This window comes from Aedes aegypti, chromosome 3 (assembly GCF_002204515.2).
Source record: "Aedes aegypti strain LVP_AGWG chromosome 3, AaegL5.0 Primary Assembly, whole genome shotgun sequence".
NCBI classification, from domain to species: Eukaryota; Metazoa; Arthropoda; class Insecta; order Diptera; family Culicidae; genus Aedes; species Aedes aegypti.
Genome location: NC_035109.1, coordinates 38,496,154 through 38,510,976, shown reverse-complemented (window position 1 = coordinate 38,510,976; position 14,823 = coordinate 38,496,154). Strand labels below are relative to the sequence as shown.

General features: G+C 37.3%; 2 protein-coding genes across 9 annotated transcripts in view; one reads left to right on the top strand and one right to left on the bottom strand.

Annotated features, from left to right (window-relative positions):
- Nucleotides 1-14,823, bottom strand: part of LOC5580263 (histone-lysine N-methyltransferase setd3) — a 477,985-nt gene that overhangs the window by 266,294 nt on the left and 196,868 nt on the right. The window lies entirely within an intron of this gene.
- The window catches only part of LOC110679588, a 187,209-nt gene continuing 176,783 nt past the window's right edge, over nt 4,398-14,823 (top strand). Inside the window, exon 1 of the mRNA XM_021854750.1 lies at nt 4,398-5,831. Coding sequence (XP_021710442.1) covers nt 5,544-5,831 — 288 coding nt within the window. The 5' untranslated portion in view covers nt 4,398-5,543. The remainder of the gene's footprint in view (nt 5,832-14,823) is intronic.

Here is a 14,823-nt window from a genome sequence, read left to right as displayed (position 1 = left end):
CCTACCTGCTCGGTGTGAGAGCAAAAGAGCAGAAGAGAGTGAAAGCAAATGTAAATATAGATTAGTTAAAAATAGAAACGTATCGGTAAGGAAGATACAGATAAAACTGATTCCGGCACAGTAGTGGCCACGAGCACGGAGTGCCTTAATAAAAAAAAAAAAAAAAAAAAAAATGGGATTTTTTAGAAATGGATACACATATGGCAGTATAGGCTGTATTCATGTGCTTAAATGCAAAAGTCTTGAAAAAGGGTTCACTATAACATGATTAACAGTAAATGGCTTATATAGCCTTAATACTCATCGTGATACAAGTTTTGTGCAGTCACTAATCTACTCATATGCAATGTGTACATTATATTTGGGATTTGAAGTACCTGATTTTGAATAAAAGGGATGGATTACTACGGATCAACATGGTGTCATCACTTCAATTATGTGTCATAAGATGAATAATAAATATGGTGAAGATAACAAATCGATCCGACGTAATCTCGCACTTTTATTCACGACTTTGTATTTATTGAGGGCACACTTTGCGAAATAGACACAACCATTTCAAAAACTGGCATGGACACATAAATGTTAGTACAGTCGAAGCTTGTTATAACGACATTGCAAGGGACCGTCGTAATAAAGAAAAGTCGTTATAGAGTATGATTATAACACTGAAATATACTTCAAGGGACCGAAAAATGTCGTTATAAAGAGCTTTTGTCGCAATAAAAGTTGTCGTTATAACGAGCTTCGACTGTACCACAAAACAGGGTATCTTTGATAATACGGGTAACTTTGATAGTGCGGGATCCGCAACGTATCAAACGAAATAACTAAAAATATGTAATTCAGGGAATGCGAAAGTAAGGAGTATCAGTATGACATTTCATCTCGGAGCTGTTTTCGTGTCAATCGAGAGTATTTGAGGCTTTATATTCAAATATTGAAAATTGATGAGATTTTAGCATTTTCAAAACGCTCACAAACAATCTGTTTCACGATCACTATTTGATGAAATTATAATGAGATCAGTACGTATGCTTGATGGCAAAGTTATAGTAGAACATGAATCCTGTATCAAATCTCATAGCGAAAAACAGTTTTACAAATTGGAACCATTTTTATAATCAAAATAACAAATTCCCATATAACGTTAAAAGCCTAGAGGTATGCAACACCTCATGTACTTTACGGTATTCCCCAAGTAATCATAAGCACTAATAATAAGCCCTTAATCAGCATCATAGATGCGTACATGCATTATAATAGCACCACAAATGCTTACACACCTTATAACAGCACTTCCGCTGCAAAACCTATAAATAACACCAAAAACGCACACCAATGCTGATCCAACATTAAGCTGCAAAAGCCATCCACCATCAAGCCAACATGTCAGCATAATTCTCCTACTTATACCGTCGACGAATGACAAACAAGCATCAGTAATATTATCGACCACCAGTGGAAAACCAAACCTCATCAACATCATGGGCAACGACAACTCCAAGAAACCCACCCAAAACGGTGACCAGGACATCACCATTATCGAGAATCAGGAAGTCCACACCGAACTTCTAGAAGACCACGAATGGAAGATTAACCTTATCCTGATAATCTCAAAAACACAACTGCTCATCGGCATCCTCACTATCCTAAGGGAACAGTGGAAGAAAACCGCAATATTAGCTGCAAAATATGTAGCAGCCCTCGATGTGTAGGCAGAAATCTCCAACCACGGAAACAAATGGAACATAGAACCTTTTAAAAAGTGTTAGAATTAAGAAGTGGACAACATAATAAGACCAAATTGTATTTAACATGAAATCAACGACCGGAATGACCAAATGGTTAAACGGTCTCTAATAAATATACATACATACATACATACATACTTCCGCTGCATAGAAACCCTATTACAGCATCATTAATGCTTCTAAGCCTGATGCATACAGGCATTAAATAAGCACTATATTGGCTTTATATTCGAATACAGGGCATGTTTAAGGTGAAGAAGAATCGAAGCCAAGGTTCAAATTTTCAAGAGCACGGATCTGGAGAACCAAACATCCGTTTGAGCTGAAAACCAAATCGATTGGTCACCACCAGCTAGTGACCAATCGATTAAGTTTTCAGCTTGAACGGATGTTCGGTTCCCCAGATCCGTGCTTTTAAAAATTTGAGCTTTGGCTTTGATTCATCTTCACTTTAAGGTGATTATAGAACGAAGCCACACCTCAAATTTTCAAGAGCACAAGACTTGAGAACCAAACAGCGCTCCGCGTAGAAAATCTATCCCATTGGTCACCACCAGCAAGCAAGCAATTTGATTGGTTTTCAACGCGAACTGTTGTCAGATACTTTCGTCTTGTGCACTTGAAAATTCAAAGTTTGGCTTCGTTTTATAATCACCTTAAATGCCATCCAGTGTTTTGACAGATATACCACGTGCTTTGTGTTTGCATATAGTGGTAAGAGGGAGTCAAACATAAATCTTCTCACTACTACAATTGCAGGTTTTATGACGGGGAAAAGTGATGGTTTAAATTGGTCACTTTTTTTTCCAATACTATTCATCTTATGTGGCCGTAAGAGCAGAGGAGCGGGACAACAACTCAACAATACGGGTGTCGCAAGTTCGAGACGCAAAATGAGGAATTTCATCATCATAAAACGAGGATCAAAATGTGGCAATTGCAAGTCCTCAAAAGGATGAAAACTACCAAAACGAATATATCTAATACGAAGAAGTACTATCTGTATCATTTTTTATTACATTTTTTGCATACTATTAGAGGTTTCCGTTTTCATTCATTCATTTATTTACCTCGTGTACCAGTTGCTTGGCCGCATACGTGAAAGCTCTCTGGCTGCGTACGCGAAAGCACAAAATATTCGCCCTAAACACCTGGCGAAAACAACTGACGTTTCTTACGTGGTCTTATATCAGCATTAGTGGTGCAGAGAAGCACGGTTATATCTTGGCACTATAATGGCACGCTATTTCGCCTTTTGTGGCATTATAAAAGCATTATATGCGTATATAAAACTGACATGCATCAAATGATTACCCTATATGCACATATAATGCCGCTACCGTGCCGCATTATCGTGCTTACTGGTTACTTGGGTCATTTGATTAATACTCATTCATATTCCAAAAAAGATTTATTTATGGTGAATTCAATGTCGAAACATGATTATCGATAGATGCCTATTCAGAGATATAATTTTATACCCATTATTATCAACTTATAATGGTGTTTGTCATGTTTGTTTTGACTGAAAACATTTTCAAAGGTGTTTTTTGTTCAATAAATTGTGTATTTTAATTGATAAAATTTAATCCAGCTTCTCTATTAACATTCTCCAATCCAATGCAAACTATAATGATGTCAAACAATAGTTTGTTATGGATTTTCATGTGTTTATCTATTCATTATCAATGTTACCCCATTACCAAAAAATTGACTTTCGATTATTTGAAAAATTATAGATTCATTCAGATCAAATCGTTATGTAATCTTTTAAGTGCAATCGAGAACTAACATACCAGTGCTTGTATTATAAATAAAAAATAAAATGTGAATAACAAGACTAGCTAGAGTGAAAACACCATACAAAATCGAAGCCGTATATGATTCTATGGCTGTTTATTTTAATGGTTGTATATAATTATATAATTGTCTGCTATCTTAAAAAAGCTTCATGTTCAATAACGAATTCCAATGATTTCGCTTAATCAATAGAATTGGAAACATTGATGAAAATTTAATAAGTTGTAGTATGTTTACCTAAATAAATTTATGTAAAAATGCAAAGTCGTTAATAAACGGCATACCACAATGGACTGGTCACATTGTGTGATAGTAGTTAGAAATTTGAAACGTCTTGTATTCAATTTGTGTTCAAGGTATATCAAATTAGTCTTTGAGCTATTGCAATGCATCAAAATCAGTGTAAATCTAATATTCTCCTATGAACTCACATATGGAAAAAGGGTAATAATACAAAAATCGACTTTTTTCAAATTTTTGCCGATAAGATTTTTTAATATTTCGCAAGCTTATTTTGACTACCAAGGCTAACTTTTAGTGAAAAAAGATTGGAGGTTCATGCAAGTTCGATAATATGTGTGTTTCAGCACACCGTGTGATAGTGTTGCCTAACACAATTCAAAATGAAATGAAGGTAATGTCTGGGATGATACTAATAAAGAATAAAAAAATGAGAAAAAATTCTCATGAATCGTATTAAATTCTCGAACACCAATCATTTCGCACCGCATCCCACTGTGCACGATGTCCGTCCGCTACCGATTGGCGCTATCAGTCAGCCAGCAGCGTGGTCCAACAGAGCCTCCAGCTGTCCTATCAGCCGTTCGGTGCTCATCGTCGCAGCATCCCACCTGTACCCAAGCTGTGAACCAAGCGAGAGTCCACCAGCAGTGAGCACATTTCCATTCCAGTAGTCTGCCTCTGCACAGTCCATCGGTAGGCTTTGGATGATTCGCAGCGCTCTGCCGTCGACTAGTCCAGTCAGTCGATTACTAAACCTTGCATCAGGTAGACGACATTCGTTCCCGCGCTCTATAGCGTATACTACAGTGTAGACAATTGTGGTTCTGCGTTTACGTTCGCGCGATTAGTTTTGGCGCGGAGCAGACACGTGCCCTCAACTGGAAGGCACTTCAAGTGTTGGTTCAATCTCTTAGATCCGAATTTGTGCCGGATTAAGGGCCGTGAACCATCGGAGCATTGTGAGGTTTTCCTTTCCCGGAGTATTAGAAATGCCTTTGATGTTGAGTGATTCAAGCGAGAAACCCAAAACCGGAAAGTTGTCCGCAGGAAGATTCCCTTTCGTTTAAGACCTCCCAACTTTTATGTGTGCAGGGGGTGGAAGCAGTGCAAGTGAAAATTGACTTGGCGGCTCAAAACGTAAAGTAAAAGAGAAAAACCGTAACCGATTCGTTTGGTTATGCGGCGACTATGCAATTGTGAATGTGAAGTGAATTTGGTTATGCTCCACCAAGATCTGCTAGCATGACGACGACTCCGAGATGGGGCAAAAACCGCCGAAGAGAGTGAATGGAAGAAATGCACATTCGATGGTGATATACTAGCTACAGAGCTATTAATTATGCCAACAATTGGAGTGTGAGTCGAAGACGAAGAAGCGAAAATCGCAGAAGACGGTCAGTGCTAGGAATAGAAGTCTTGCATAGAAAAAAAATAAGAGTGAATACAACAGAAACAGCCTTCGCGCGGGGGCGGCCTTGTGGGCAATCGAGTGGATCCTACCTTACCTTTTTAAAAGCTTCGAAGCGTCGAGGCGCCAAAGTGAAAAGCGAAGGAAAAGTGCACGCTATGCTAAAAATGCAATTTCACTGCAATTTTAAGTGAGGTGCGAGAAAAAGGATCTCGGTTTTAGTGTTGCTTGCTGTTGTTAGTATTTCCAGTGGGTGGTGAAACTTTGTTTTGATTTTTTGTGTGTTGAGCTCGTCGCTTCTTAACTTGATTACCGGAGTCCGCCGGAGCGGAACGAAAATGAAAATGATCAAAGGCATAACGACGACTATGACGATGAGTACGACGAGATTGGCCCTTCTAGTGACGCTTTTTGCGCTGACAACGGCCGTAGTGATAGTGAAATCGGATTCTGTGCCGGAACGTGGTCCTGTGGAGGCTTCGTCGTCAGGGGTGGAGACTGATATGAGTGGTTTAGGTGGAGATTTGGAGGCTTCGTCGCCTGATGGGCGGCCAGTCCAAGAAATTGACGATGACCGGAGCGAACGTGTGGAAGGTTTTGCTGCAGATGATACTCCAACAGTGCAGGTAGGCTATTGTAGATGGAAGTGGATGGGTTGGATGCCATTAGAACCGTAGGGTTTTGCATCTATCGTTCACCATGTGTTAAGAAAAAAATGTTTGTTTTTTTGCTACGAAGTTGTTATAAACTCAATGTGCTGCAGATTATTCAAAGAATAATTTTTAAAATTGTTTCAACATTTGTTTTGTTTTTTTTTTTTCAATAGTTTTAAGAATCTTGACTGAAAATTTGTTTAATTATTTTTTAGCATACTTTCAAACATTACATTCATTTCTTATATCTATTTGTTCTGTGTTAGGCAACCCTGTCAATCTAATTTGTTAGAACTAAATTAGGCTGCCATTGACATTTTGTTAACGACATACCACTTTTTATTGGTGGAGATTTTCAGATTTTACAGGCAAAATTAATCTGCTCTTAAAAGCAAAAAAAAATTTTTTTGCTATTCCATTGCATATTATCCTACTTTTTATTAACAGAGTGGACCACATAACGGCCTACTTCTCCTATCAATTAAAACAGTGCTGAAAAGTGCTACTTTTCAACACTGCTAATGGTGCTGTTTTGGAGGTTTCCAAACTAATATCTGAGCGCGTCCATACACCACTCGTTTAATTACTCTGGATTTCTTGATGGAAGATCGCAGCAAGCGGTGACCGTGAACGGACGTTTTAAAAAATCTTGCAGCTATTTTTCTCGCGCTTGTCAATTTTTGATTCTGTTGCAAAAAAAGTTATGGCTGGTTATAGCCAAAACCGTTAGCAAGGTGTTTTTGGTGAAAAAATTTGTTTGAAACGTGGATGAGTATTAGAGCTATTGTTGGAAGAGAAATGTGTTGTCTGCCGAACGTCCGAAGTTTCGCTATTAGTGGTAAAACGAATATCCCTACTGGAACCGAAAAGTTCATCTTTACCAATTGATATCCGGTTGGAGGATTTGGTGAGTTTGTTCCATTTTATTATTCGGAATTTAGTTTACAATTGAAATACAGTGGAATTCCATTTTTGGCATGCTCCATTTTTGGAACCCCCCGGTTTTGGCAACAAAATGAATCCGTTTTTGGCAACATTTTTCAATATCATTAAAATTAGTAATTTTTTGTAAATATTTTCGTGTCTGTTGTTGTAGTCATTTGAATAACAGGTCTAATCCACACCGATTACATTCCAGAGCTCCATTTTCGTCGATATTCCCCGAAATCTTACCAACCACTAAGGTTGGTAGGTCATTTGGCATAAAGTCGTTTGGCATAAAGTCGTTTGGCATAATGGTCATTTAGCATAAAGTCGTTTGACATAATGGCCGTTTGGCATAATGGCCGTTTGGCATAATGGCCGTTTGGCATAATGAGCCTGAAACAAATAATTTCTTAAGATGACATTCGTTTTTACGATTCTACTAAATCTTTCGGATGACGGTGGTAGGTCATTTGGCATAAAGTCGTTTGGCATAAAGCCGTTTGGCATAAAATCGTTTGGCATAATGGTCATTTGGCATAAAGTCGTTTAGCATAATGGTCGTTTGGCATAATGAATCTGAAACCAAGATTTTTTTATAAGATGACATTCGTTTTAACGTTTTTATTGAACCTTTCTGACGACATCAGGCTTTTTATGGAGTCAACAATCATATGCTCTTGAATAAACTAAAGCATATTAGGAAAGTTATTGCCAATAGTATTTTATTATTTATCCAGAAATTACCCTTCTTTCAAACTTTTTTTTTCTAAATATGATGTAACCATAAGTATAGGCATAAAAACTGTTGATTCAAAATTTAAATAAATTTTACTTTCTTTTGTACATAGGCTGTTCTGTGGAGCTATATTTTTAAATATATTTTGTTTATGAGACATCGATTACTGCAGTTACTTCGATGGGTAGTGCTACTTTTCCCCGAATGTCTTTTACTGAACGCCAGTTTCCCGAATATCCCGTCTCCCCGATTAGCCCATTTAACCGAAAAGTTTTAAGCACTCATAATTGTCATAACTTCATACATTTCAGGGTGGTGAACGAACTGGCCATCTAATATGCACCCTTCTTTATTTAATTGGCGGTTCTTACGGGTTTTACCGTGCTCAGATTTTTTCCAACATGTGTATAGCAGAGAATGACAGAATACCTCCTTCTTTTGATTGCTTATCGCTCTTTCTCGTTCTCTATCCAGCCATTGAAGGCTACTATAGCACCTATTTAAACTGCACCAGTTTTCGAGGAAACCGGTCATTCGGAGAAATGGCATTCGGAGAAAAAAGTCATTCGAGGAACTGGCATTCGGGGAACCGACATTCAGGGAACCGACATTCGGGGAAAAGTAGCGCAATCACTTCGATGATTCTGAACGCAATAGTTGTTGTCTTTTCTTTTTATTATGCCGCAATAATTTTTGGCGTCCAATCTTCTATTAGTTTAATCATAAATTTTACCTCCATTTAAAAATAGGCTGTTCTTTATATTTATACTGTTTATAATTTTATTATTTAGTAAAGCTAAATGTCAACCATTATTATATTTTGCTGATAATGATGATCATAATGATAATGATAATTACTTTAGAACCTGCCAATATTTAACTTTTTTTTTTTTTTGATCTCCTATCGAGATATGCTGTAAAAAATATTATCTCAATCACAAATTTTCCCTTCTTTCGATAAAAGACGGTGTTTTTGATGTATACTTCCAAAATTAAAATTTATATTCAATCGTTGAAAAGGTTTGTCACAAATGTTAAGTTCTATTGTGAGAAGATTTTTTTTTTTGCGTTGGAGCTTTTAATATTTTGCAAATAAATTTTCCCTTCTTTTATCAAGTAATTTTCGTCAAGTGTTACGTCCAAACTGGGACAGAACTAGATCTGCAGCGAAATATTCTATGAGCGTTCCCTTTATTATTAAATGCGGACTTTCGTTGCCAATTTACTATTTTTAAATATGTATATCGCAACAAGCTCGAAGAAACTTTATGTTCTGGGATGTAGAGAAAATTATTATTCTGAAAAGATCTTCCACCAGACCCATCACGAGTTTCATTTAGTAATGCTATCTAATGTTACAACAATTTTTTACATTCATAGCTTGGAAAATCTCTGAACAAACACCACGCTTGTTGAGAGTCTACCAAAAAGTTTTACTAAGGACGGCCATTATGCCAAACGGCCATTATGCCAAACGACTGTTATGCCAAACGACTTTATGCCAAACGGCTTTATGCCAAACGGAGTACAATCATCACTAAGGGCTACCGTACGCGCTTATTTACTTTGGGATGGTCATTGGTCATACATTCGCAACGTTTCATGAGGCCAATAATCTCAACTAGTACTAGATACCAAATTCTTTTCTTAGGGATTCATGCTGAGTGACCAGCCCACTTGAGTATGTCAATAGGTGATACATTGAAAAAACACTTTTTTATATTTGGAACAACATGTTTGAGCACAAGCATCGACATAAGAGGATCAAAAATTCTATGAATCACACAAAGTTACAATTATAAATATCGTCTCAACTTTTTGGTTCATTGCTTTTATTTTTATGGAATTACATAAATTGCGTATGCAAGAACACACCGCAGTAATAGATATAAATACAGCAAAATATCGTGTATCATAACTGTTGAGGAATTTCATTAACCCTTTGGGGCCGGCGCGATCATATATGACCGCAGTACAAAAAAGGCTATAAAAAAGAACCAATGAACAAATGTATATACTGTCTTCGGCAAAGTTGTCCCAAATATACTCTTTTATCAGAGAAAAATATGAAATATATGCCTTTATGCCTTTATGAATATTATGCCTTTATGATGCCTTAATTGACAACCTAGAACATCCTGAACATCCTGAAGTTTGGAAAATTGAACTATAAGTACATACGAAGCGTGAAATGCTGTTTGTGAACATAAATGATGTTCAGGCTAGATAATATAGAATTACTCTTTTAACGAAAACACTATTTCATTTGCTTTGCTATGTCCTGGGATGTTCTAGGCCGTCCAAACTGTCCTGAAGCACACTCTTTGAAATCTACAACCGTAACAGTAATTGTTTGGGTTAAAAACAATAACATTACAAATTAAAATAGAATCTACCATCCTCTGAGAAACCTCAAGAGCTATTTCAAGGAACTTTTGGGATATTCCAGGCCCTCCAAATTACCCTGGAGTTCAGAACTTCAGGTCTACACTTGTTCCAGTAGTTATTCTCGCTAAACTGAGTGAAGTTATATAATCTACAATGTTTACTGAACCTTGTCACGGATCAAAAGGCTACTTCAAGAAACGTTTGAGATATTCCAGGCCCTCCAAATTACCCTGGAAATCTGAATTTCATGTCTACATTTATTCCAGTAGTATTTCTTGCTAAACTGGGTGAAGTTATATAATCTACCATGTTCACTGAACTTTCGCACGTATCAATAGGATATTTTAAAGAACGTTTGGAGTATTCCGGGCCCTCCAAATTACCCTGGAGTTCAGAACTTCAGGGCTACACTTATTCCAGAAATTTATCTCGCTAATCTGAGTGAATTTTTAAAATCTTTCCTGTTCACTAAACCTTCTCATGCATCAATAGGCTGTTTCAAGGAACGTTTGGGATATTATAGGTGCTCCAAATTACCCTGGAGTTCAGAACTTCAGGTCTACACTTATTCCAGTATTTTTTCTTGCTAAACTGAGTAAAGATATATAACTTAGCAAGTTTACTGAACCTTGTCACGGATCAATAGGCTAATTCAAGGAACGTTTGGGGTATTCTAGGCCCTCTAAATTACCCTAGTGTTCGTAACTTCAGGTTTACATTTGTTTCAGTAATTTATCTCACTAAACTGAGTGAAGTTATATAATCTAACATGCTCACTAAACCATCTCATGGATCAATAAGCTCTTTCAAGGAACGTTTGGGATATTCCAGGCCCTCCAAATTACCCTGGAGTTCAGAACTTCAGGTCTGCACTTGTTCAAGTAATTTATCTCGCTAAACTGAGTGAAGTTATAAAATCTAACATGTTCACTGAATTTTCTCACGGATCAATTAGCTGTTTCAAGGAACGTTTGGGGTATTTAGAGTCACCCAGATTACCCCGGAGTTCAGAAATTCAGATCTACAATTGTTCTAGTATTTTTTCTTACTAAACGATGAAGTTATTTCATGTTCACTGAGCTTTCTCACGAATCAAAAAGATATTTCAAGGAACGTTTGGAGTATTCCAGGCCCTCCAAATTACCCTGGAGTTCAGAACTACAGGTCTTTCCTTGTTCCAGTGATTTTTCTTTCTAAACTGAGTGAAGTTATATAATCTACTATGTTGACTGAACCTTCTCATGGATCCATATGCTGTTTCAAGGAACGATTGCAGATCCTTCAAAATTTCCCCAGGACTTCAGAACTTTAGGTCTACTATTTTTCCAGTAATATTTCCTTCTAAACTAAGTAAAGTTATATAATCTTCCATGCTCACTGAACCTTCTCACAGACCAATTGGCTATTTCAAGGAACGTTGGTGATATTCCAGGCCCTCCAATTTACCCTGGAGTTCAGAACTGCAGGTCTACCCTTGTTCCAGTAACTTTTCTCGCTAAAATGATCAAAGTTTTCCCTTTGGGGCCGGCACGGTCATTTATGACCGCAGTCGGAAAATGGCTGTATAAAAAGAACCAATGAATAAAATTTACTGTCTTCGGAAAAGTCCTTGCAAATATACTTCCCTGTCAGGGAAAAATTTTAGGTGTATGCCTTAATGTCCTACTTGGCAACCTAGAACATCCTGAACATGCAGAAGTCTGACAAATAGAATAATTAGTATAAAAGTAGCTTAAAATGCCTTTTGTAAATACAATTGATGTTCGTACTTGGTAATACATACCTATTATGTCAAGAAAAACGCTGCTTCACATGCCTTTTCATGTCTTGGGATATTCTACGACGTTCAGACTATCCCGAAGCTCAATTCTCGAAAATTACAGCAGTAGTTGCTTGCGCTAGAAATAATCAGCGATGCCAGATTTCTTTGGAAATCATTCCGTAGACGAAAAGTGATAAGCGGGGGGAAAGATCCCTGGCATTGCAATTGTGTGTGGCAATTTCATCGTGGACACCCTTTATCTTCGTGCCTGCCACACTGTGGAAGTACTCAAAGAACACTAAGCTGAGGAGCAGGCTTTGTCCCAGTGGGGACGTTACGCCAAGAAGAAGAAGAAGAAGAATCTACCAGGTTCACTGAACTTTCCGTGTGATCAAATGGTATTGCTAAATACTTTTGAGATACTCAGGATTATCCGCAATGCCCTGCAGCAGTCCCTGAAATCTACAGTCGTAGCCTAGTCCATAACAGCAGTTGTTTTCGCTTACATAACCAATCGAAATCTGTGAACCTGGGGGTCGGCTCTGGTCGCATGGTTTGCGGCTAGGATTTGATTAACATCAATAAAGAGGAGTAAATATCAATAGAATGATTCGTTTGGGGAACAAAGGAGATTGGTAAGCACTGATGACGCTTAACGAAATTTCGGTAAGTTTAGTGTTCACTGTGCTTGCACTTTGAGCTGTCAACCCAATCGCGAAGTGTCCTCATGGATAGTCTTACAGTCCACACTGCCATCTGTTGCAAGAACCGCGCGAAGCACTGTCTGCCATGATGGATTTTTAGTTGACGTTTGCCTAACACGCACACTACTACACAAATTGCCTGTAAGTTTTGTTCGCATCATTCAGCAACGTGTACACTATCAAAAGTCAAAGCGGTCGAACACTAGCGCCTCTGGTGGAACGATCGCGTCGGTCAAATGAAATTCAAGTTAAACGCATGTACCATGAGCTTCTCAAGAGTGTTACGTCTGTTTGTCTGTGACAGTAGGGCATTTTTTTAAATTATCGGACAGGTTTGGGCCGGAGGTTCTCCGATTTGCATGAAATTTTCACCAGAGGTAGAGCTCGTGGATACATGACCAAAAGTGAAATTCAAAAAATTTATAGTGGCCTATTTTCCCGTAAAACTCTAGATGAGTTTTCACGATTTCTCTATATACCTCAAACTTTGAAAATTCATATCTCCTGAACTATGCATCGTAGAACAAAAGTTTTTTAGTGAAATCGAAAGGAAGTTTTCTCAGCAATCTATAAAAAATATAAAAAGAAAAACATTTCTCGGAAAATTTTTCACCATGGAGAAAATTGTCGGAAAAAATGCGAAAAAACTATCGTCTGTATCATGAAAAATGTTCAAAAAAATATGTTTTGTTTCATCAATCCATACTCTAACTTTCGTCCATAGACGCCAAAGTGGTATCTTTTACCGTTTAGGCGACAGAACTGAAAAACCGATGACCACCCGTACGCTTCCCATAGGAAAATGTGTTCTATTGTGGGCCTCATAACCGTGCGCTAACGGCGGCAGTAATTTACACGCATTGTAAGTGTAACACAGTAAACCATCCTTTCCTTTCCAGTCAGAAGAACCAAACTGACCAAAGGAGAGTGCTCCGATTGACGAAAAGCTTCTTCGTCTAAACGTCAAAAAGGTCGATTAATATTGCTATTTACTACAATTAATTGAAGCCGAAAATGCAAGAACAAGATATTGGCGGACTATGTCTACCTCTCTACTTATTATAATCGAGAACCAAAGCAATGTTTCAGTCTCATTATTAAGGATAAAATTTCAATAGTTACTCAATTTAATTAGGCTTGTCACGCTTGACATGACGCCCTCCAATGTTGTACATTGTATCCAAACAGAAAACTTATGTCATTCCTACAAGAGTGTTCACCGAGCTAATGCTGACGCTAAGGCAAGGGCTGTGCCCTCCTCCCTTACTCTGATTTCTATTTACGCCCATGATCTAACATGAGTTGTAGATACCCAACTTTATCTTACCAATTTATTGAAACCCCTCTTATCTTGAAAACATGTCTACTTGAACGTTTGATATAAACAGATTTAGGTTTATGCGGGAGTATTATAAGTTGCGTTTTGGAAGCATTAGAAAAAAGCTTCAACTTTTCAAGCATACTACAGACGACAAACAGGCTAGCCTTTGACGAAGAGGCCTGCATCATCCTAAAATAAAAATTCTTGACATCCCTGAGGTAACTCAGGTAAGTCATATGTAAAAATATTGAACAATATTGGTTTATGAAAGCTGCCTCAAAGAGCACCAGCTCTTACAGAAAGTCTTAGACTTTGAGTTCTGATAATAAATCGTACATATATTTGACAGATAAGTTTTTATAATTTTATAAACATAGAGTAAAGTTCAAGCTCAATTCAAAACAAATCTTATAAATGTCATACCACCATTGCTATTCAAGTAAGAGACTTTCAATCCAAATGTCATAAACATCGATTGAGATTTGGAAAAGTTATGGCTATTTGTTGTTTTTCGACGTGGATATTGTAATTTTTGGTCAAATTTTCGTTGCATGGAACCAATTGAAGATAAAATCTTTTTCAATATTTTATGTAAGGGCGTTTCTAGGCCTATTATAAGGTTGCTTTGAGGTGTATTAGTTTTTGCATAAATGCTTGAAAACAATTTTTGGCCCATAGTGGGGCAAAAGTTCGAATCAGCGAGGCAAAAGTTCGACCCATGTATAAAATCACGGAAAAATTTGCAAATTGCCTAAAATTCACATATTATCTTCAAATTAAGCTAAATTTGTCTGATCGTGTGAAAACTGTCACCAAAATTTTACATTTCCACTTAGTTTTACGAAAAACTGCTATTTTTGAGTATGTTACAATCAACCCGGTTTTGGGCAATTTTTTGATGAAAATTTAGTGTGTATTTTTCGTCAAACTTAAGTTTACGGCTAGTGTAAAGTATGCCTGTCATAAAAGGATCGATATTTTGTGTGTGGTCGAATTTTTGCCCCACCTTACTCTACATTCATTCCAAACACTTGCCTAGAAGAGCCACATTTTTGTTGGAACAAATCAAATTCGTTACTCGTGAATACTCGTATTTCCATGTTGGAATTTTTACAATTGTTCAAATA